This window comes from Ruditapes philippinarum, unplaced genomic scaffold (genome assembly GCF_026571515.1).
Source record: "Ruditapes philippinarum isolate M1 unplaced genomic scaffold, ASM2657151v2 ctg1464_1_1_1_1, whole genome shotgun sequence".
NCBI lineage: Eukaryota > Metazoa > Mollusca > Bivalvia > Venerida > Veneridae > Ruditapes > Ruditapes philippinarum.
In genome coordinates this window covers 454,311-478,657 of record NW_026859675.1, presented here as the reverse complement: position 1 = coordinate 478,657, position 24,347 = coordinate 454,311, and the positions used below count along the sequence as shown (strand labels likewise).

The following is a 24,347-nucleotide window of genomic DNA, read 5'->3' as shown; positions in this document are numbered from 1 at the left end:
CCTTGTTACCGCCATTAACAGTTACCCTTGAGCTAGATATTCCGGTCTGTACCGGCAGCCAGTGTAAGATTCTTATAATCTAAGCTCTAGCTCTTTGGCTTTTTTAAGAGATTTTGTTTTGTTTTACTATATACATATAAGGAAAATCAATGACCCCCTGGGGTGTGGCCAATTTTGACCCCAGGGCTTTTATTTGAACAAACTCAGTAGAGACCCACTAGAAGATGTTTCATACTAAATATCTAAGCTCTAGATGTTTTTTTTTAAGTTTTTTTCTTTCCATTGCCATGGCAACCAGAGTCCTTAAAGCATGGAATTCAATTCTTTGAACAATTTTCAAAGGTGACCACCTAAGGAACATTCCTGTAAAGTTTTGATGAAATTGGCTTAGCGGTTTATGAGGAAATGATGTTAAAAATTCTACAGACCAACAACTGGATGAAAAGTGATTACAAAAGCTCACCATGTCACTTTGTGACAGGTCAGCTAAAAAGAGGTTAAAATATGCAGAAATAGCCTTTACTCACAGTTGAAAAATGATATAAACTGCAAAATCAGGCAATAATTGCACATAACATGTAATTATTACTTTATCTTTATACTTTTCCTAAAATCTTAGAACAATTTTTTTCCCCTTATAAATGAAATATTTTGGTTCATATAGAGGCGTGCAGCTTTTAAAAGTGTATAAAGCTATGTAATATAATTATATTCTGCTGCCAAAAATTATTGTTTTTTGAATTAAAAAAAAAAAGAACACTTCCAAATTGCTTGACAGAAATGTGGTAGTATTTGGCAAAAACAAATGGCTCATGCACAAAATCGTTGCTAAAGAGATAAAATCCTACTTAAAATAGCAGAATAATATTTTGTTCCGGAACATTTTATTCTGTTTATGTTATAATGTTAATGATTAAGTGTTTTATAATGGCCTTGTTATTCGGCTGAAGACTGTCATATTAGCCAGAGGCCAAAGGCACTTAATCACATTTAATTATTGACAATTTTATTAATTAACTAGATATAATCTAAAAAAGTTAAGTACTTAGTGAACAAAAAAAAATTACTAAATTGAAATTCCGATGTTGTGAGGTATATGAATCTGTAACAGAGATACCAACATCCCCCGCCTCAGGGAAGTTTTATATGAAGCATAAAATTGTGCTATTTCAGAAGATTCAGGTATGGATCTCAGGACTTTCAGTCCAAAATTATAATCAATGCTAGACATGCAAATGCAACAATAAATTTATTAAAGAAATAAAATGAAACACGGAATATAAAAATCTATCATGTTAAGCTTTGTCCTCTAAGTGTGACCTTGACCTTGGAGGTAGGGGTGCAGGTGTTGTGCATGACATATCGTCTTATTATTGTTACTATTTGCGCCAAGTATTTTCAGAATCCCTTGAACTATGAAGAAGTTGTGGATCTGACACAAAATATACCCTATAACAGACTATGTTAATCATTGACCTGTAAGTGTGACCTTGGAGGAAGGGACCCATGTTTTGCGCCTGACATATTGTCTTATTATTGTGTTTATTTGTGCAAAGTATTTTTAAAATCCCTTGATCTATGAAAAAGTTATGGACTGGACACAAAATATACCCTATAACAGACTATGTAAATCTTTGACCTCTAAGTGTGACCTTGACCTTGGAGGTAGGGACACAGGTGTTATGCATGACATATCATCTGATCATTGTGACTATTTGTGCCAAGTATTTTCAAAATCCCTTGATCTATGAAGAAGTTATTGATTGGACAAAAAATATACCATATAACAGACTCTGTTAACCTTTGACCTCCAAGTGTGACCTTGATCTTGGGGGTAGAGGTGCAGGTGTTGTACTTGACATATTCTCTTATTATTGTGACTATTTGTGCCAAGTTATTTCAAAATCCCTTGAACTATAAAGAAGTTCTAGATCTGACACAAAATATACCCTATAAAGACTACGTTAAGTTTTGACCGCTAAGTGTGACCTTGACCTTGGAGGTAGGGATGCAGGTGTTGTGCATGACACATCTTCTTATTATAGTGACTATTTGTGCCAAGTATTTTTAAAATCCTTTCATATATGAAAAAGTTTTGGACTGGACACTAAATATACCCTTTAACAGACTATGATAATCTTTGACCGCCAAGTGTGACCTTCACCTTGTAGGTCGGTGACCTGTTTTGAGCATGACACATTGTCTCATTATTGTGAACAATTGTGGCAAGTATTTACAGAATCCCTTCAAAGATAAGAAGTTATGGACCGGACACAACATATACCCTCAAATAGATAATATTGACCTTGAATGAGCAAGTGCGATCTGACCCTGGAGGTAGGGGTCTGGTTTTGCTCATGACACATTGTCTTATTATAACAAACATTAAATTTTGTGCTAAGTTATTTCAAATTCCTTTAATAAATGACGAAGTTATGGACTGGACACAAAAGTGTGATGGACGGTCGGACAGACGGACGACGCTTCAATTAAATGGACTAAGGGGCCAGTTCTTTTGTTATTTCTCTTGTTTAATAGAGGAACATGGCCCCTTATTCTACTGTTACGGAATGAACTCTATTATTCTCTTTTTTCTTTTTACAGTTACTTGGCCCCCTACTTCTATTAAATGGCTCGGACAGACAGACGGATGTACCAACATTTGATATTTAAGAGGCAAATAAGCTCATTAACTACACCTGGATATAAGTCCATAAGCTCATAAAAACAAAAAATAGCTCACAATATGATTTTTATGAGTTTTTGTTCTCTATTTAACTACGGAATGAAGCTCATAACTCTCATAATTATGTTAGCTCGGACAGAGGGACGGAGCCTATTTCTATATCCCACTTTTTTCTTCGAAAAGACGGGGGACAATAAATAAAATTTATGTGTGTTCAGTAACAGAGACCTTTTATGTTACAACTCTCCAGAATCAAAATTATACTGTTGATAAATTGTAAAAGATATAGTTTTATACCTTTAATGGGCATATATTGTTAAATGTTGTATGTTTGTGAAAATATCTAAATGTGAAAGACATAGGTCAATGAATTAAGGCTGTATAAGGAAAAGTGTTAAACATTATTAAGTATTATAAAAGCAGATAATTAAAAAACCAAACATGGTAGAGGTTTAGTTTCTAGACAATGCACTTCCTCTTTTTTAGTCATTGTTAAATGAATGAAGTGAATCCCCCCAGACATTGCACTTCCTTTTTTAGTCTCTATAACTATGTGAAGTTTCAATGAGATATTACTGATAATTAAACTCAAGACAAGACTAATCAAACATTTGTAAGTATCATGAAGGGAAATAATTAAACAATAGCTTTCAATAGATGAAAAACTAAGTATTGTAGTGTTATGGTTCTTTAACACCAAATTTCCTTTTTAAGTATAACTAGAGCTTCTACAGGAATAGCAAATAAACCCCCCCCCCCAACACACACACTGGAATTAATTGTTACTTTTAAAAGACACCTGTACAAAGTCATTTGAAAAGTAATTAATTTGTAGAGCAGACACAAAATCTTCAAATTTTGACCTTCACATTGAGCTTGCATAGAAGCGGCATGGGTTTTGTAAACTGGCTTGTTAACCCTTTACTTCATATAGACGTGTTTTGACGGCTTTTCACCCCCCCCCCCTTTTTGAGGCCTCAAACAGTTAAAAATTACCCTATTTAGACCCCAAACACTGTTTTTTGTTTGGAAAATGTTGCTAAAAAAAGTGATAACTTTCTTGGCGCCGCCTCTCATCAAAAAGATACATCAGGGGGTTGCCAGAACGGGGACGTGTGCCCTTCTGTTTGGGGAGTTTGCTAAGAAAATTTTGGACTTGTGAGAGGCTATAAATGACTCCAGGTCCATCATAAGGTAATGTGTAACCAACACTGAAAAGCCTTTGACTCTATCTCAATCCATTGAGAAGTTGCAGCACTTTGATATCAAATTTGATGGAAAAAATCAACGCAAAATAGTGATTTTTGGCAATTTTGAGATGTCCCCTCGTTGCCATGGTAACAGGAAATTTAAGACTGAGCATGTCGTTACAAAGGCAATGGTCCATTCAATATTTGTGCCAAGTTTGATTAGTATTGATGCATTTTTCATAGTTTCATAGCAGTTTGAACTTGTAACAGGAGGCTTTTCAATGAAAACGGCCATTTTTCACAATATGCTCATGAGGGAAAGGGTTAAGGAAAACATTTTGAAGAAAATCATTAATTATAGTGGGTACAGGATTTATAGAGCAGATACAAAATATTTAATCTTTGACTGTCCAGTGTGACCTTGACCTTGAGCATGCAGTAGCAGCATGTGTTTTGCACATTGCCATGTTGAGATGAAAATTTGAGCCAAATTTGAAGAAAATCCTTTCAGGGGTATAAGACTTATAGAGCAGGCACAAATGTGTCTGATATTTCTGATAAGCACTACAATTAATTCAGGTCAATGAAAAAAGCTTACATGCCAAATTTCAACTCAATCAAACTTATCACCAAGTTATGCTCTGGACAATAATATAAAAGATTCATTTTAAGTTTACATAATGCTTGAAATGCATTATTACAGTATTTACAATATTAGGGGCATGTAAACCTTGGTACTGTAAGAATTCCAGGTGGGAATAGGGGATAGAAAGCAATATAAGACTTTCCATGTGGAATACTTAACACACATTTTCCACTGTTATTAGACAATTTCTTTTGTTTGTTCTAATAAAATTTTGTAAGCTTTACAGTAACTACTGTCAATTTCCACATCTCACACAGAACTAGGTCATATAAGCTTATAGAAATTAAACTTGCAAACACATTCACAGAATGCAGCTTTTTTGTGTGAATAACTTACTGAAAAATGTCATCAGCACCAATGTAATACAAATTTTCTGCCGTAATAGTAAAGATTTTTAAACAGAACACAACCTTTTTTCACTTAATAATTATAAATGTATCAGTGTCGCGAAAATATGTGACAATTGAATTTTTTCTGTTTTCTGCAGAAATATTCACAATTTTGGTTGTTGTGCATATAATTACTTGGAAGTAAAAACTTTTTTAAGAGTTTATCATTGTTTTCAACTGGCAAGTCAGGCAGCTTAAAACAAAAAAATTCAAATTTTGCAATTCAAGGCAATTTACAGCAAATTTTCGGCAAAAATCATGAAGTGCAGAGTACAAGTTTTTGTGCACTGCACAGTTCTTCTCAATGAGATCTATCATCCTATGAAGTTTTAATTCAATAGCTTTTAAAGTGTAAATAGCTTTTAAAGTGTAGGGGAATTGGCCTGGACAAAAAATAAAGTATTATAATTAACAAAGGGCAATAACTCTATAATCATGAAGTACAGAGTACTGGTTCTTACACACTGCACTTCTTCTCAATGAGATCTATCATCCTATGAAGTTTCATGTCTATAACTTTTATAGTTTAAGAGAAATTGGCCCGGACAAAAATAAGTCAGTACAGTCAGTACTAATTGTGAAATATTATGTAATACACGGGTAATAAAAAATTCATCTTTAACACTCTGCTGTTTCAATGTAAAATCATCTAATGTTACTTTAAACAGAGGACTTTTGTATGTGCTTTTGGATCAATGAATAAGTTAGTCCCGCATATTTTAGCACACTTTAATACAGAGTGAAGGTCAAGGTCATTTATGAAAGAAGGTCAAGGTTAGTCTGGTCTACTTGAAGGTCTTGTCCAAAGGGTTGTTGTGGCCAAGTATGAAGACAACACATCAAGAACTTAAAAGTTATGATCTAGGTACAAGTTTGCGGATGACAACGGCTACAGGAACGCCAACATGACTGTACCAATACCTATATATATATTTTCTAAAAGTAGAGCTAGTAAAATGAGAATCCCTTCAAAAGCTAAAATTAATTTCAAATTCAGAAGCATTGAAGAACATAAACTTCAGTCTACCTGCACAAAAAATGTTTCCAACATTTTGTTTAAATGTATTTCCCATTTTAAAACAATTGTTATCCCATATATTTTTAAGTAATGCTAACTAAAATAAACAAGCTATTGTTTGCATATAACATTTGTTGAATTCTTTATAGTAAAAAGCAAAAAGGAAGTGAAAAAACTTTTGTAACTTCCTAGTTTTACAAAGGTTTTAAGAAAAAAGGCTTCAGTAAAGTTCATTGATGATGAACACACTAATAGCAAATTTCTGGTTGTAAGGAACTATAATTTTGGCTTGAATTGTAACTAAAGAAACTATTGCAGTTATTGAACCCAAATTTTAGTCTGAGGAGCAATGCGCTCCATTTTTCTCATTTTTTCATTCCAAAATAGGACTGACACATAGAAGTCCTCAAGACACTTCCACATATCAATTCATACTTGACCATAAACATAAACTTAATCTAACAAGAGGGCCATGATGGCCCTGAGGTCGCTCACTTGTATAAAGGCCCACGGAGCGGGGCCAGTTAAAATTCCCAGGGCTTTTATTTGAACAAACTTGGAAGACACCCATTAGAAGATGTTTCATGATGTTTTTACTACACACATATAATGAAAAACAATGAACCCCCCCCCCCCCCGGCAGGGCCAATTTTAACCCCAGGGCTTTAATTTGAACAAACTAGGTAGACACCCATAAGAAGATGTTTCATGCTAAACATCTAAGCTCTAGCTCATTGGGTTTTTTAAAAGAAGAATTTTTGAGTTTTTACTATACACATATAGTTAAAAACAATGACACCCCTGGGGCGGGGCCAGTTTTGACCCCAGGGCTTTTATTTGAACAACTTTGTAGACACCCATAAGAAGATGTTTCATGCTTAATATCTAAACTCTAGCTATTTGGGTTTTTTCAAAGAAGATTTTTAAGTTTTTGCTATACACATATAAGGAAAATCAATGACCCCCCAGGGCTTTTATTTGAACAAACTTGGTAGACACTCACTAGAAGATGTTTCATGCCAAATATCTAAGCTCTAGCTCTTTGGGTTTTTTAAAAGAAGATATTTAAAGTTTTTTCGTTCTGCATGGAATAAAATTCTTTGAACAAATTTTAAAGGTGACCACCAAAGGAACAATCCTGTGAAGTTTGGATGAAATTGGCTTAGTGGTTTATGAGGAGGTGTCATTTAAAGTAAAAGTTTATGGACGAACGCCGGACGGAAAAGCGATCACAAAAGCTCACCCTGTCACTTTGTGACAGGTGAGCTAAAAAGTTAACAAAGGTCATTTTGACCTTGACCTTTTGACCTTAAATGGGTACAGCAGATAGACCTCATCAAAGTGTATCTATATAAAAAGTAAGAAGTTGGCCAATGCGCTTTTATGAAATGGGCAGCCTAATGTTTAAGTTATTACAGGTTCCAGCAACCTTTACCTTTAACCTTCTGACATATAAATGGGTGAAGCAGTTAGATGTTTAATGTCTTGTTATTTAAGTTTACAGTGACCTTTGACCTTCAGACCTGAAAATGGGTTAAGCAGATAGACCTCATCAAGGTACATCCACAAATGAAGTTTCAATGAAATAAATTTATAGGTTCATTACTAAATTTATCAAACTCTTTAAATAAAATAATATTTTGCACCCCAGAGACTCGCATAATATAATTTAATTCAACTCGTTCAATAAATTCAGTATTGAACATACACTCATTTAAAAAAGAGAACAATTATAAAAGTTATCTTCACTCTGAGTCTTAAAAAAGAGTCTTAAAAAATTGCTTATTTTACAACATACTTCGATAGACAGTATGACATAGACTGTGCCAATCTATTCTTCTTTTTCCTAGATGTTTTGTCTTACAGACAAGCTGTTTAAGGTAGTGAAGTGACATTTATTGCTTCTGTTGAGATGCATTAAACAGTTTATTATGAGACAGCCAACTCTTTACAAAAAACTCATACAGGGAAAAGAATGTGTGTAAGTCATACAAAGTACCCATAATTCCAACATTACATGGGATTAAGAGCTAAAAGTCAAGATGACTGTTCAATAATTTACCTTCAAATTCAAGACTTGATCTTGACCCTGGGCCCAACAATCGTGGTATAGGTTTCAGTGTTGCTGTAGGAACAAGTCCTTGACCTTGTTCTAAGCTATCACCTTGAAGAGTTCTAACATAGCACCAATTTGGTTGCCCTGGTGATAGGTCAATGACCTCTACTTGTTGACCTCTATGAACAGTAAGCTCAGAGTTGTTACTGGCAGCAAAATCATCAACCACAATTGTTACATCACTCTAAAAGAAAAAGAAATAATACATAAGATATATATTTATATATACAAGAAGGCCATGATGGTCTTACATCACTCAACATAGTTTCTAAATTTCTCTATTAATATGTATGGAAATGAAACCCCATCGGATATTCTCGGTGATCAGCCACCCTTGAAAGATTTCTATTTAATTATATAAAAATCTGACCAACATATTTAACTTGAATTCTGTATATACATAAGAATGTGAATCAAATCTACAAATTGTCTTTTAACTTAAAAATTTGTTGTAAATGAAACAAGTAGAAAGTCACCTTGAGATAATTTCTGTGAAATAATAGCAAAAACAATCAGTTTTTAGCAGATTATCGAAGTTTTGCCAACAAATATCATATAGGGAAAGAAAACAATATACCTTAGCAGCCATGTTTTTAATGAAATAAAAATAATTTGAAAAATATTTGTAGATGATGGTGAAGGTTTTTACAATTTCAGCAACAATATTTGGCTTTTATTACATACATGTGCAAGTTTTACTTATGAGTTCCATGTAGAAGCTTCAACTTGTGACACACAGGCTGAGAGAAATGAGGACTATTGGTCGTTGTTCTCACCAACTCTAAATTAGATATTGATTCAATACAGATATTTTAAAATGAAACACTATCTGCCTTACAATGAAACAATTCTATACCAAAAGGTTATACACACCAACCTTTTTAATTCTGATAGACAGTATCTAAAGCTATCAATTACTAAATGAAACAGACAGTAAATATCAAAATCTGGAGACATTGAACATTATTAAATAGAATGTTAGAGAGAAAGTATATTTTCCCTGGCCATTTAGTCTGCTGTGCAGTAATTGTGACTATATGGATATCAAATGAATTAGTTTTGATTTTACTGCCAAGTGGGCAATTTATTTCCCCCACTTAAATGTGCCAGTCAATTTCAGTAAACTTCTGGCAAGCTACAAAAAGTTATTTTCCCATATATTTTGTATTGGTATGCATGTTAATAGCCAGCTATATCCAACTAAATTGGTTAACCATTCAAACAACAGGACAGGCAGAACAATTAATTCCACATATATTTAACTTGCGAAGGCCATGGTATTTGTCTAAGTAATCATATCAACTTTGAAGCCATAGGTACATGTAGAACTTAAGTAATATCAAACATGCCATACCAGTATTCAGAAGTATAAATGGGAGATAATTGAGGAAAAAGAGATGCAACAACTAGAAATGTGTCCATAGAACAGGGGTGCCCCCACACTCCACTGTTTTGTCAATCTACTGACACTAGGTGAAATATTTATTGGGCTAAACAAGTCGCACAAGTTGAAAACTGAAAATCTTTTACTAAGTCAAGGGCAAAAACTCTACAAAAACTGAATAAATCCACAAGCAAACCCAAGGTGCATAACTACACATGCTGAACCTCATTCCTATAAACTTTCAGGACTACAGGTCAAATCCTTTTTGAGCTATGCATGAACAAGTTGAAAATTGCAAATTTATACTAAGTCAAGGGCAATAATTCTACCACAACTGAAAAAAATCCACATGCAAAACCCAAGGTGCATAGCCTCACAGTGATGTTGATCTTTATTCCTGTTAAGTTGGATGATTCTAACTTAAGGATTACAAGGAACACATAACACAACATAATGAAACAGTTTTTACTAAATCAAGGGCAATTACTCTTCAAATACTGAATAAATCCACAATCAATCACAGGTGCACAACTAAACATGCCAACCAACATTTCTGTAAAGTTTTATCACTTTAGGTCAAATACTTTTGAGCTACACATGACTAAAGTTGAAAATTGCAAGTTTGTACTTCCAAGGGCAAGAATTATAGAAATACTGGATAAATCCACAAGGGAAACCCCCAGGTGCACGACTACATATGCTGACCAACATTCAATGAAAATTTCATGACTCTAGGTTAAATACTTTTTGAGCTATGCACAACACAAATTAAAAATTGAAAATATTTACTAAGTCAAGGGTAATTAAGTCTACAAATACTGAATAAATCCACATGCAAATACCCAGGTGCATAACTACACATGCCGACTAACATTTCTGTAAGGTTCATGACTCTAAGTCAAATACTTTTTGAGTTAGGTGCGACACAACATAAGCACAAACTGACGAAAGGATGGATGGACAAAGGTTAATCTAAATCCCCCATATAGTGAGGGCATAATTATAGCAAAAATCTGTGAACTTACAATTATGTGAACATCAAGGTCAAGGTCATTTGTGAGTAAAGGTCAAATTGAGTTTGATCTTCTTTAAGACATTGTCCTAAAGACAATCCATTTAGAAAATAATGACTGAGGTTACAAGTTTCTGGACAAAAAGCAGACAAAGTGCAGACAGAAATAGATATATAGGGCAGACAGAAATACATAGTACATACAGAAAGATAGTGCACATAGAAAAAGACATAAGGTAAACAGAAATAAAGACATAGTGTAGACAGAAAGCCATGGTTCAGATAGAAATAAATACATAGTGCAGACAGAAAGCCATGGTACAGATAGAAATAAATACATAGTGCAGACAGAAAGCCATGGTACAGATAGAAATAAATACATAGTGCAAATAGAAAGCCATGGTACAGATAGAAATAAATACATAGTACATACAGAAAGATAGTGCACATAGAAAAAGACATAAGGTAAACAGAAATAAAGACATAGTACAGACAGAAAGCCATGGTTCAGATAGAAATAAATACATAGTGCAAATAGAAAGCCATGGTACAGATAGAAATAAATACATAGTACATACAGAAAGATAGTGCACATAGAAAAAGACATAAGGTAAACAGAAATAAAGACATAGTACAGACAGAAAGCCATGGTTCAGATAGAAATAAATACATAGTGCAGACAGAAAGATAGTGCACATAGAAAAAGACATAAGGTAAACAGAAATAAAGACATAGTACAGACAGAAAGCCATGGAACAGATAGAAATAAAAAAGATAGTGCAGACAGAAAGCCATGGAACAGATAGATAGAAATAAGATAGTGCAGACAGAAAGCCATGAAACAGATAGATAGAAATAAGATAGTGCAGACAGAAAGCCATGGAACAGATAGATAGAAATAAGATAGTGCAGACAGAAAGTCATGGAACAGATAGATAGAAATAAGATAGTGCAGACAGAAAGTCATGGAACAGATAGATAGAAATAAATCCATAGTGCAGACAGAAAATACAATGTATAGAAAGTGAGGACAAAAAATACCCTTTACTTAAAGGAGCTCCACTGAGAAAACATAAACTTTGAAATTCTTGCAAATATCAAATGATACCCTTAAAATAGAAATATCTGTGAAATATAATAAAGATTGAAAATGATTATTAGCCTGGTTTGAGTGAAAATCGATTTTAAGCTTTTTATCTTTTGGTCATTTTCACTCAATAAAAATAATTATTCTGAAGAAAAAAAAAACAGAATGAAGGAATGATCGAAACAGTCCTTTATCAAATGGTACAAAAGAATTGTAAAAATATTTCAAGTAGATCTCTTCATGTCAAAAAAACTTCAGTGGAATCCCTTAATTCAACAGTAAGAAGGCAAATGATTGTTGGAAAAATCTGCAAAACTGATCACAATATGAATGTATATATAAATGCTTAATAAAAACAAAAGCTTTGTTTAAAATGTGTCCAGTCTTTTCTTTGATTGCATGTTAGAAAACAATTTAGCCCTCCCTGTTGTAAGAGATGATAAACAATGCTCTCCTTTATTAAACATGCCAGTAGTCATACAAAACTCTACATTCACGTTGATTTTAATGAAAGAAATCAGTGTTTCATTCCCTGTCATTTTTTATGTTTTCTTATCAGACTGCACTTTGCTGGAGTAGATGTTTAATTCATGTACTATTGATTGTACTGATAATCTAAAACCATTACACACAGTAAGTTAATATCAATACTACCTAGTATGTCATACACACTTTTTTTATTATCAAGTTTTGGACATTACTTCATTTTTTTGTTCTGTATAATCTATGTTCCACCTTTAAGTGTAATGATGAGAGTAAAAATTTAGTGTAAGATTTTTTTCTACATATCCTTACTTGTAAGTGACCACTGGCAAATTCAATTCAATTATATCTAAAAACACATATAGTTTGATATACAGACTCACTTTATTGGTGAGACAAGATATCTACATATTATCTTTCACAATATTTCATAATATATAAGAGACAAGAGAGAAAGCATAGTGCAATTACAATAAAATCTTAATCCCTCAACACTTAATTTTTTTCTCATCTAACTGAATGTGTTATAATATTTATTCAATATTTCCATTTGACAACTTCCTTGTCTCTATACTCTTATAACCTACAACTGAGCATATTTAACGATCACTACTAAGAACTGTCTGTTGGCATGGACCAACTGACATTATGATCATCAGTGATCAAAAATTATATTTGTCAGTTTTATCATGGACCTACTGAAAACACTAACTGTTTAACATACACCTACTGAAATATCAACATTAATGATCACACTTACAGTTTAACATACACCTACTGAAATACCAACATCAATGATCACACTAACAGTTTAACACACACCTACTCAAATATCAACATTTATGATCACCCTTACAGTTTAACACATAGCTACTGAAATATCAACATCAATCCGATCACACTAACAGTTTAACATACACCTACTGAAATATCAACACCAACAATAACACAGTTTAACACACACCTACTGAAATATCAACATCAATGATCACACTAACAGTTTAACATACACCTACTGAAATATCAACATTTATGATCACCCTTACAGTTTAACACATAGCTACTGAAATATCAACATCAATGATCACACTAACAGTTTAACATACACCTACTGAAATATCAACATTTATGATCACCCTTACAGTTTAACACATAGCTACTCAAATATCAACATTTATGATCACCCTTACAGTTTAACACATAGCTACTGAAATATCAACATCAATGATCACACTAACAGTTTAACTCACACCTACTGAAATATCAACATTAATGATCACACTTACAGTTTAACATACATCTACTGAAATATCAACACCAACAATAACACAGTTTAACTCACACCTACTGAAATACCAACATCAATGATCACACTAACAGTTTAACACACACCTACTGAAATATCAACATCAATGATCACACTAACAGTTTAACATACACCTACTGAAATATCAACATTAATGATAACACTCACAGTTTTACATACACCTACTGAAATATCAACATTAATGATCACACTAACAGTTTAACACACACCTACTGAAATATCAACATCAATGATCACACTAACAGTTTAACACACACCTACTGAAATATCAACATTAATGATCACACTAACAGTTTAACACACACCTACTGAAATATCAACATCAATGATCACACTTACAGTTTAACACACACCTACTGAAATATCAACATCAATGATCACACTTACAGTTTAACACACACCTACTGAAATATCAACATTTATGATCACACTAACAGTTTAACATACACCCACTGAAATATCAACATTTATGATCACACTAACAGTTTAACATACATCTACTGAAATATCAACATTTATGATCACACTAACAGTTTAACACACACCTACTGAAATATCAACATTTATGATCACACTAACAGTTTAACACACACCTACTGAAATATCAACATCAATGATTACACTTACAGTTTAACACACACCTACTGAAATATCAACATTTATGATATCACACTAACAGTTTAACATACATCTACTGAAATATCAACAGATATGATCACACTAACAGTTTAACACACACCCACTGAAATATCAACATTTATGATCACACTTACAGTTTAACATACATCTACTGAAATATCAACATTTATGATCACACTAACAGCTTAACATACATCTACTGACAGATTTATCTTCACTGATCACTTACTGGGAAACAATAAATGACTCATCTTACATGTCTTATAATAACATAATAAAGCACAAGTCTTGGCAATAGAGAACCACTTACATTATATATTTAAGAATAACATAGGATTTCATATAGAAACAAATAGAAATGTTGACTTTAGATGAGAGATAAAAAGATATGATAGAATTAAGTACCTTATCTTTTTTGCCTTTGTATCTTCTCCAGTGAGCCAGTCTCACCATCATCATGCTGAATGTTTGAAATGCCATATCTACCTTTATCTACCTTTACTTAAAATTCTCTCCATTATATTTCCTTTTCATTAACAAATTAGAGTTTTTCTATATTTTTATAGTTTACATTTTGTATGTTTCAACAAAAGTTATTTTTCTGTTTTACATTTTTAGTGTCTGGAGTTTATATTGCTGTATTTCTACCCTCAATCAAATATAACAAAACACTCTACTCTACAGTAAAGAAGTGTTCAGGTAATAAAAAGGCATTCTTAATTTGATTCAGCATATTTTAAAGGAAAACATTACACATTCTACCAGTCACTTTAAACACTGAGAACATAACTCTGTGATGTAATAAAATGTATGATTAAATGAAATGTAATTGGCAACACAAATAGTTAAAAAAATTACATTTGATTTTAAATTCTTTTGCTTTTCTTGAGTTTATTTAAAATTTAATTGGACTTTAATTTATGAACTGTTTATGTGTAAAAAATATTAACATTGAAATTTGTCCAATCAAGCTTGCATAATCTTGTAATGCATAAAAAATCTTCTATAAGATTTGCATATGTGATCAATCTAACCTCTACAGTAACAACAGCAGCAGCAGGTGTACTGCAATAAAGACCTTTATCCTTCACCTGAATTCCTGTTTTAAAGAAATCTGGGAACATAAAAACCTGACTTATCAAATTTTCCTTATATTCATCAATAAAAATATACCACATTTAAAAGAAATTTCAAGATTTTTTTCTCCATAAATTTTCCATGTTTATATAAAGATTTGTAGTGGCCATATTTTGGCATATTAGGTGACAGATGATTTATTAAAATTCAAGTAAAAAATATATCAACATATACTTGCTAAATATTTTACTGCAAAAATTAAGTGCAGGGAATTAAGTTTAAATATTTTACAGTGAACATTATATGACAATTAATATCATTTTTTAACAAGAAAATTTTAAAGAAAATGTTTAAAAGTAAATACATTAGTGAAAACAATATAGTGTCAACATTTTATTTGTTAACATTTTAGTGTTAACAGTTGAGTAAACATTTTATTTGTGAATATTTTAGTGTTAACAATTGAGTGTAAACATTTCATTTGTGAACATTTTTGTGTAAACGTTTTAGTGTTATCAGTGTAAACATTTAGTGTGTGAAGATTTCACTATGCATAATTATAAAAGAAAATCTACCTATATTAGATAATTGTTAATACTGGGAACATTTTAGCATGAAGATTTTACTTTTGATTTATTATATTGAACATTTATACATTGTGAAAAATATATTGCAACATTTAATTGAGACTATGGATACAAAATATTTGGAGACTTTTAATCATTGAATATTTGTGTGCAAACATTAGACTGTAACATTTTAAATAATTTAACCACCAAAATTAATACCACCTTAATCATCATGCTCCTTTTACTTTAAACTAAGAATGTCTCATACAAAACTAATATGTGTCACTAGATTTAAGGGTCCTTATTGAATGAGTTGAAACTATGACAATATTAAAGATATTATAACAATATTACAGAGAATAATTTACCACTAGAATATCTATCATTTTATGAATAAAATAATGTCCACGAATATATTACTTCATTTGTACAAACAAAAACCTAAAACAGCATAGAACAAAATTGTAATTCCATTTTTCTATCACTATAATTCCAATTTTCTAAGCAAGACTGAAAACATTCAAATCCCACTTTTATTCCTGATTAACACAGCCACAAACTACATCAACATTCTCTTATATTCAGCTAAATCTCATTTTATCTTTTCAAGTTAAATAACAAGTAGCTATGTTTCCACACTCTGTGTTGTATAGCAAAAACGTTTTCACTAGAGCAAGGAAATCAGCGGGGTGTTTTCCAATCACAGCTCTACTTGTTAATATAGTCTCCAATACTTATCATTATTTTTGAAACTCATCTTTTCTTGTTGTAATTTTGTCTTTCTGATAATACATACATACAGTCTTTAACTGCATTAACAGAACTTGTTAGAGACAAAAAAAAATGGTCACAATAAATATTAAAGTGGATGCTTTATGTGCATTTTAAACAGTCCTAATTATATCTGTGATCTAGATAGTGGTTTGGTGATTATCAGCAATACTAGTTTAAGAACTATCTGACCAGCAGCAGTTTGGTAATAGCTGTTTTAGAACTATCTGACCAGTAGTTTGGTAATAGCTGTTTTAGGACTATCTGACGAGTAGTTTGATAATAGTAGTTTTAGGACTATCTGACCAGTAGTTTGGTAATAGCTGTTTTAGGACTATCTGACCAGCAGTTTGGTAATAGCTGTTTTAGGACTATCTGACCAGTAGTTTGGTAATAGCTGTTTTAGGACTATCTGACCAGTAGTTTGGTAATAGCTGTTTTAGGACTATCTGACCAGTAGTTTGGTAATATTTATTTTAGGACTTTCTGACCAGCAGTTTGATAATAGCTGTTTTAGAACTATCTCACCAGTAGTTTGGTTATAGCTGTTTTAGGACTATCTCACCAGTAGTTTGGTTATAGCTGTTTTAGGACTATCTGACCAGTAGTTTGGTAATAACTGTTTTAGGACTATCTGACCAGTAGTTTGGTAATATTTATTTTAGGACTTTCTAGCCAGCAGTTTGATTATAGCTGTTTTAGAACTATCTCACCAGTAGTTTGGTTATAGCTGTTTTAGGACTACTCACCAGTAGTTTGGTTATAGCTGTTTTAGGACTATCTGACCAGTAGTTTGGTTATAGCTGTTTTAGGACTATCTGACCAGTAGTTTGGTAATATTTGTTTTAGGACTTTCTGACCAGCAGTTTGATAATAGCTGTTTTAGAACTATCTCACCAGTAGTTTGGTTATAGCTGTTTTAGGACTATCTGACCAGTATTTTAGTAATATTTGTTTTAGGACTTTCTGACCAGCAGTTTGATAATAGCTGTTTTAGAACTATCTCACCAGTAGTTTGATTATAGCTGTTTTAGGACTATCTGACCAGTATTTTAGTAATATTTGTTTTAGGACTTTCTGACCAGCAGTTTGATAATAGCTGTTTTAGAACTATCTCACCAGTACTTTGGTTATAGCTGTTTTAGGACTATCTGACCAGTAGTTTGATAATAGCTGTTTTAGAACTATCTGACCAGTAGCTTGGTAATATTTATCTTAGGACTTTCTGACCAGCAGTTTTATAATAGCTGTTTTTAGAACTATCTCACCAGTAGTTTGGTAATAGCTGTTTTATGACTATCTGACCAGTAGTTTAGTTATATTTATTTTAGGACCTTCTGACCGGCAGTTTGATAATAGCTGTTTTAAAACTATCTCAGCAGTAGTTTGGTTATAGCTGTTTTATGACTATCTGACCAGTAGTTTGGTTATAGCTGTTTTAGGACTTTGTGATCAGCAGTTTGGTTATATTAGTTTTATAACTATCTGACAAGTATTTGGTAATATTTGTTTTAGGACTTTCTGACATGCAGTTTGATAATAGCTGTTTTAGAACTATCTCACCAGTAACTTGGTTATAACTGTTTTATGACTATCTGACCATTAGTTTGGTAATAGCTGTTTTAGGACTATCTGACCAGTAGTTTGGTAATAGCTGTTTTAGGACTATCTGACCAGTAGTTTGGTAATAGCTGTTTTAGGACTATCTGACCAAATGTTTGGTAATATTTGTTTTATGACTATCTGACCAGTGGTTTGGTAATAGTAGTTTTAGGACTTTGTGACCAGTAGTTTGTTAATAGCTGTTTTATGACTTTGTGGTTGCTGCAATATTAATGCCTCAACCCGTAAAGGCAATCCCTCAGCCACAAGGGGATTAGGACTATCTGACCAGCAGTTTGATGATAGTAGTTAAAGGGCTATCTAACCTGTAGTTTGAAGAATCTGACTTATTAGGCCATTATATCAGTATGTTTCAGTTGAAACATATTTGACCAATTGTGACTGTATTTAAGATGTTGGAGGTGGTCAACAGAATTGAGTCGATTTAACAAGTGTTCAATATTGATAAAGCACTTGCAGGGAATTGGATGTATCTGACAACCACTGTCACTTAAAGCTGTTTACATTTTATGACATACTAAGATGACACAACAGTCTATGTGACAGAAATACCTTGGCTGTAACCAGGCCAACATTTCCTTTTTCTTTCAAATTGAACATGTTTGTTTCAATATGTGCAAAATTGAACTGCAGAACACATATTAAAATTTCATTGTTATATTATTTCTTGTATACATCAAAGATATTTTCATTATTACTTGTTTGATAAATTTTGAATGGTACATATATAATTATCCACTGAAATCTGTACAAATCTTCAGTACCCTCACAATTACTTCCTAAGTAAACAAATGGTTATTAGCCTATCTTGTTAATAATTCCTGCTAGGTATAAAATCAAGCCTCTGAACTATTAATTGTTATGAATTCTGGATAAATATCGGCAGATCAAAGTATATAATACTGTTAAATTGCCAGATCAGTGTATCTGGAACACACTATATTTTCACTTAATGAAAACATTCTTATACCTATCACTTTTCATAACAATGATTCAAAATATTCCTCAAAATAAAACAGATGGTGTGAAAAATATTCATAATCTAAAGAATCCCTGACTGCTGCTGCTGATGATAAAATCTTGTGTTGTTTTTTTATTTGGATGGTGTAAGAAAAAACAATCTAGTTTTAGCTGCAGAAACCTTATTTTCAATTTTATCAAACCCAATCCAAGGTTCATACAAGTTATTTTAATAAAATTACTTATCAATAAGATTCTAGTTGATAGATGAAGGTAAATAAATAACAAAATTTTAAGAATTGAAGCAAATTTCAATAATTTGACCTTGACCAGTCAATGTAAGGTCAAAGTATTATCAGAAAATCATAATGTCAGTTTTAAATTATGTATTTTGTCCAAATATATATATAATCTGTAAATAGATAACAAAGCTTATAATGACAATTAAAGCAAATTCAATAGTTTGACCTTTATGCTCAAGGTCAAATGAAAGTCAAAGTCTTATTTGAGTTATTGAGCATACTGGTTTTAACATAAGGTTTTTTGTCCAAATATATAAAGTAAATCTACAACAAAAAACAAAGTTATGACAATCAAACTAAACTTGAATTACTTTAATAAGCATGTTTGTAATAAGTATTCTTTTGTCTGAGTATAAATAAATATTCACAGTTAAGGCCTTTCGTATCTAAATTCATTAATTTGACCTCTTATGTCATATTCCATTAAATCTTCTTTAAAGATTAATGTGCCCAAGTATGAAGACAATCCATTCATTAATGACAAAGTTATAGCTAATAATAGTAAAAAAATATAAAATTACAATAAATTATCTCATGGTCATTGATGAGTCAAGGTTAAATGGAGTTTGATTTTTCTTTAAGACATTGTCTTTAAGGTAGTTGTGCACAAATTTCAGGCAATCCATTCATAAATAACAAACTTATAGTCAATTAAAGTAATCAAAGGGCTGCAAGCTCTGTGGTATTTTCTGATCTTTGCAATCTAAATCGTACTGTATATCTGTATGTATTTTCCTGTATAAGTTTATTTTTATGTACTATAATTCATCTTGCAAGGCACCAGAGTTTGATACATACGGAATTTTGCATAACTAGAGTTGCATCAAAAAATCATTTATGTTCATTTTTATGACAGCCACACTTTATCCTTGCATATCATGGCTACTTCCTTAACAAAGACACTTAAAAAAGAATTTTAAAAAAATTGCCTCTTGGATCAGAAAAAATCAAGGAAAATTCAAACATTTAAGGTCAAGATCTTTTATGAGTGAAGGCCAAGTTCAGGCTGATCACCTTAAAGGTCTTGTCCAGTGTGATGTGTCCAAGAATAAAGGCCATCCCCTGAGTTTATTAAATTATGACTAACATAAGTTTTCAAGATGGCAATGGCAACGCCAACGTCAATAACATAACAGTAGCATAAGCTTTTCCTTTAAAAAAAAGTCAAGGTAAAAATGATTGAGGATTTTCTCTCTTTTTTAAGTCTTAGGTCATTTAAAGGTCAAGGTCATATTTTGAATACTCAATATGAAGGTTTTTTCTTTATATTTTTACAAATGTTAAACAAATCTATCAGCATTTAAGCTATTATTAGTTTTGAGGGTAGTCAGTATCAGTTGATAAACCATAGGCGGCGGACTCCCGATAAACAGCTATGGCAATTTTTTTTTAACCTGCATGAAGGCAAGACTTTGTGAGACAATGTAAGAATTTGTCACAGCTGTCACAGACCTGTTTTAACTGTGATGTGACCATAGCTAAAATTACTGAAGCTCTAATTATTATGTACAGCAGCTCATCAAATTAACAATAGCTTAGTTAAATCTGATAATTCTACATTGGAATTTCCAAATTTTTACAACACATATATAAGTTAGCCAATTAACTGTAAACACTAATGCATAAGTGTTGCCAAGCAACAGAATATTCTGCTGTTGACAAGCATAGTCATAAATGTCAATTGAGTTCATTAAATGGACTCCTAAAACAATGTAAATATGTGCTTTTATATTCACTTCAGGACAAAATCACCAATATCTTGTAACATTTTAGTAAACTTGATTAACTATTATATTTCTGAAATTATAACAACATACGGTAATTATTTAGTGTATACTTGTACAAAGGCTGATAACTGCTTTTTGAGAAATGAAAATACTTGTTCTGGCTTGATTTTTTATTATTATTTTACTTGTTACATGTCAAAACTGTATTATCTTACTATTTACCTTTTTATTTATTTTTTATTTACTTATTAGTAATAACAATCTTATAACTATAAAATTTTACAATTAATTCACATAAGAATAGTTTCAAATTAAAGACTTAGTGAAGGTTTTTCTGCATAAATTTAATCCTTTCAAATATTTTCTTCAGATTTTCAGGTTCACATTTAATAAAAAAACAAACACATTTTATCTCCATAAATTATATAGTGTCAAATATTTCCAAGCAGTACATTCCACAATAAATTCAACACCATACTTATTCACTTGAAAATACATGATCATATATTCACTCAATGTTAATCCACTACTGAATTTATAAATTAGTGAACTTAACAAGAAAAGTGAGCACTTTAAGATAACATTAAAGCCTAGAACATATTTTATATGTGAATAGTTTATCCTACAAGTAATATCCAAAGCTTTTCCAACCTTTCTGATTTGGATATAATCATATAGGAGAGAGACCTGTTAACTGATTTAGCTGATAATATTCTATATTGATTTCACAATAGCCACTGGCTAGTTTCCTTCATATATCACACTCATTTAAGATTTTATCAAAACCACAAAATGAAGTAAAAGTCAAGCCTAAACTTTTTTCAAAAGCATTGTTAATGACATTTCCGGGAGAAGTGCATTTTCTTTCAAAGGCAAGGAAGAAACAATTAAACAAGAGCATAGAATTTTCTTAAAAACTTTGCATCATTAAAAAGAACCTAAACCAGCTAATGAAAAAAATGAAAGTCACCATCCTACTTTTGGGTTATAAATATGCACTGAAGCATACCTGTGTTGAAACTGAACTATGTCTAGGACGCTTTATATATATATTGTTCTTGTGAAATGAAGAGCAGTTTAAAGCAAACTAAACATCTTGGGACAAGGGTCTTGGATACGACACATCATCTTGATGTGGTAGACATTTATGCCAAGTTATTTAAAAATCCTTTAATGCATGACAATGTAACAGTTTGGAAACCAATGTGTACCTTCAAACTCTTCTTATGAGCATAAGTACCAACTATTTAAGTGACCTTGACCTTGGAGGAAGGAACACGGGTCTTACACACAACACATACCAAGATATTTTAAAATTCTTCCATGCATGACAAAGTTATATTCCAGACACGAATGTGTGTACCTATAATCTCTAATTGTGATAGCATGAACCTTCAAAATATAAGTGTGCCCTTGCCCTTTGAAAAGGGACAGGGTTCTTGGACATGACACAACGTTGTCATGTTAAAGACATTTGTGCCAATTTATTTCAATATACATCAATGCAGGACAAAGTTACAGTCTGGACATGATTGTTGTGTGAGGAAGCATGGACAGACAGACGGACTTCAGCCTTCGCCACGACACATCCTCTTGTTGCGGTACACATTTGTGCAAAGTTATTTTAAAATCCTTCCATGCATGACAAAGTTACAGTCCGGACATGAATGTTTATCTTCAAACTCTTCTCGAGAGAATGAGTACCTTCAAACTAAAAGTGTGACCTTCACCTTGAAGGTAGGGACAGAGGTCTTTGACTCGACATGTCGTCTTGTTGTGTTTGACATTTCTGCCCAGTTACTTTTAAATCCTTTAATGCATGACAAAGTTACAGTCCGGAAACAAATGTCAGTACCTATAAACTCTAATTGTGATAATAGCAGTGTGACCTTGACCTTTGAGGTAGGGACGTGAGCCTTAGCCGAGACACATCACCTTGATGTGGTAGACATTTATGCCTAGTTATTTTAAAATCCTTCCTGACACGAATGTGTGTACCTATTGACTCTAATTGCAATAATGTGAAACTTCAAAATGTGTGACCTTGACCTTTGAGGTAGGGACGTAATTCTTGGACGCGACACATGGCCTTGATGTGGTAGACATTTATGCCTAGTTATTTTAAAATCCTTCAATACAGTCCTGACACAAATGTGTGTACATATTGACTCTAATTGCGATAATGTGAAACTTCAAAATGTGTGATCTTGACCTTAGTGGTAGGGAAGTGGTTTTTGGACGTGACACATCATCTTGATGTGGTAGACATTTGTGCCAAGCTATTTCAAAATCCCTCAATGTATGACAAAGTTACAGTCCGGACACAAATAATGTGAGGACACACAGACGGACAGACTGACAGACGAACCGTGGGATTTTAATATGCCGCCCTTTGGGGGCATACAAAAATGACTATGTCGCTATGAAAAAGAAAGAATATACTGACTTTGAATGTAAGAGAAAGTGATGATTATTATAAAACACTACCAATTATGATATTTTCCAACTGATACACTGTTTCCTTTAATGACTCAAATGATTCTCATTTATTTACATTACTCTTTTACTAAGTTAACTTATATTGCAGTTAGTTAACTTATAGTACAGTAGATAATGGAAACACTGGTATAAAGGCCTCTTTTTGTAGCAAGGCTGTGATTTGGGTTGATTCAGTGATCAAATTATGAAATTCTGAGCTTCATTATTAAATTCATTATTTTATTTCTTATGATGAAATGTTTCATTATTGTTTCAGTTGAATATTTTGGTCAGATTACAATAATTACATTTTGTACAAAGGCACAAGTCTAATAAATAACAACTGGTATAATATGGCTTTTGCTATAACTTGACAATATCAAATATAGAATTTACAATTGTAGTAGGCACTGTTTACAATTGTAGTAGGCACTGAGTAGTTCAATTTTAAATACTGTAGCTCTAAATACAGAAAGTATGTCACTGAGTCAAAATCTAGGTCAAAAGTCAATTCTGCATCTGAAACCATGCATACAGTTCAATATCATAGCTAAGTTAGCTCTGTTTTAAAAATGAAGGTCATTTAGATCAAAAATTAAAATCTAGATCCAAGTGAAACTGTGCTTTATCTCAGTTTATAAAACATAAGTCACTGGATCAAAATCTAGGTCAATTTTGCAACTACAAATATTCATCTCATCCAAATTTCAAAAGCTGTAGCTTTAAAAACAAACAGGATTGCATTTGTGTAAAAATACTTAATGCCACCCCATTATATAACACTAAATAGTAGGAACAGAAGTGGTTCATTGGTTCATTGGATAATATCAACCACAAGGCCATAATTTAAAAAACTTGGTAGC

General features: G+C 32.2%; 1 protein-coding gene across 1 annotated transcript in view; it reads right to left on the bottom strand.

The window, feature by feature from the left end:
• Positions 1-24,347, bottom strand: part of LOC132757479 (triple functional domain protein-like) — a gene marked incomplete at its 3' end in the record, with an annotated part of 134,929 nt that overhangs the window by 5,891 nt on the left and 104,691 nt on the right. Inside the window, 1 exon segment of the mRNA XM_060748766.1 lies at positions 7,992-8,229. Within this exon segment, the coding sequence (XP_060604749.1) occupies positions 7,992-8,229 (238 nt within the window).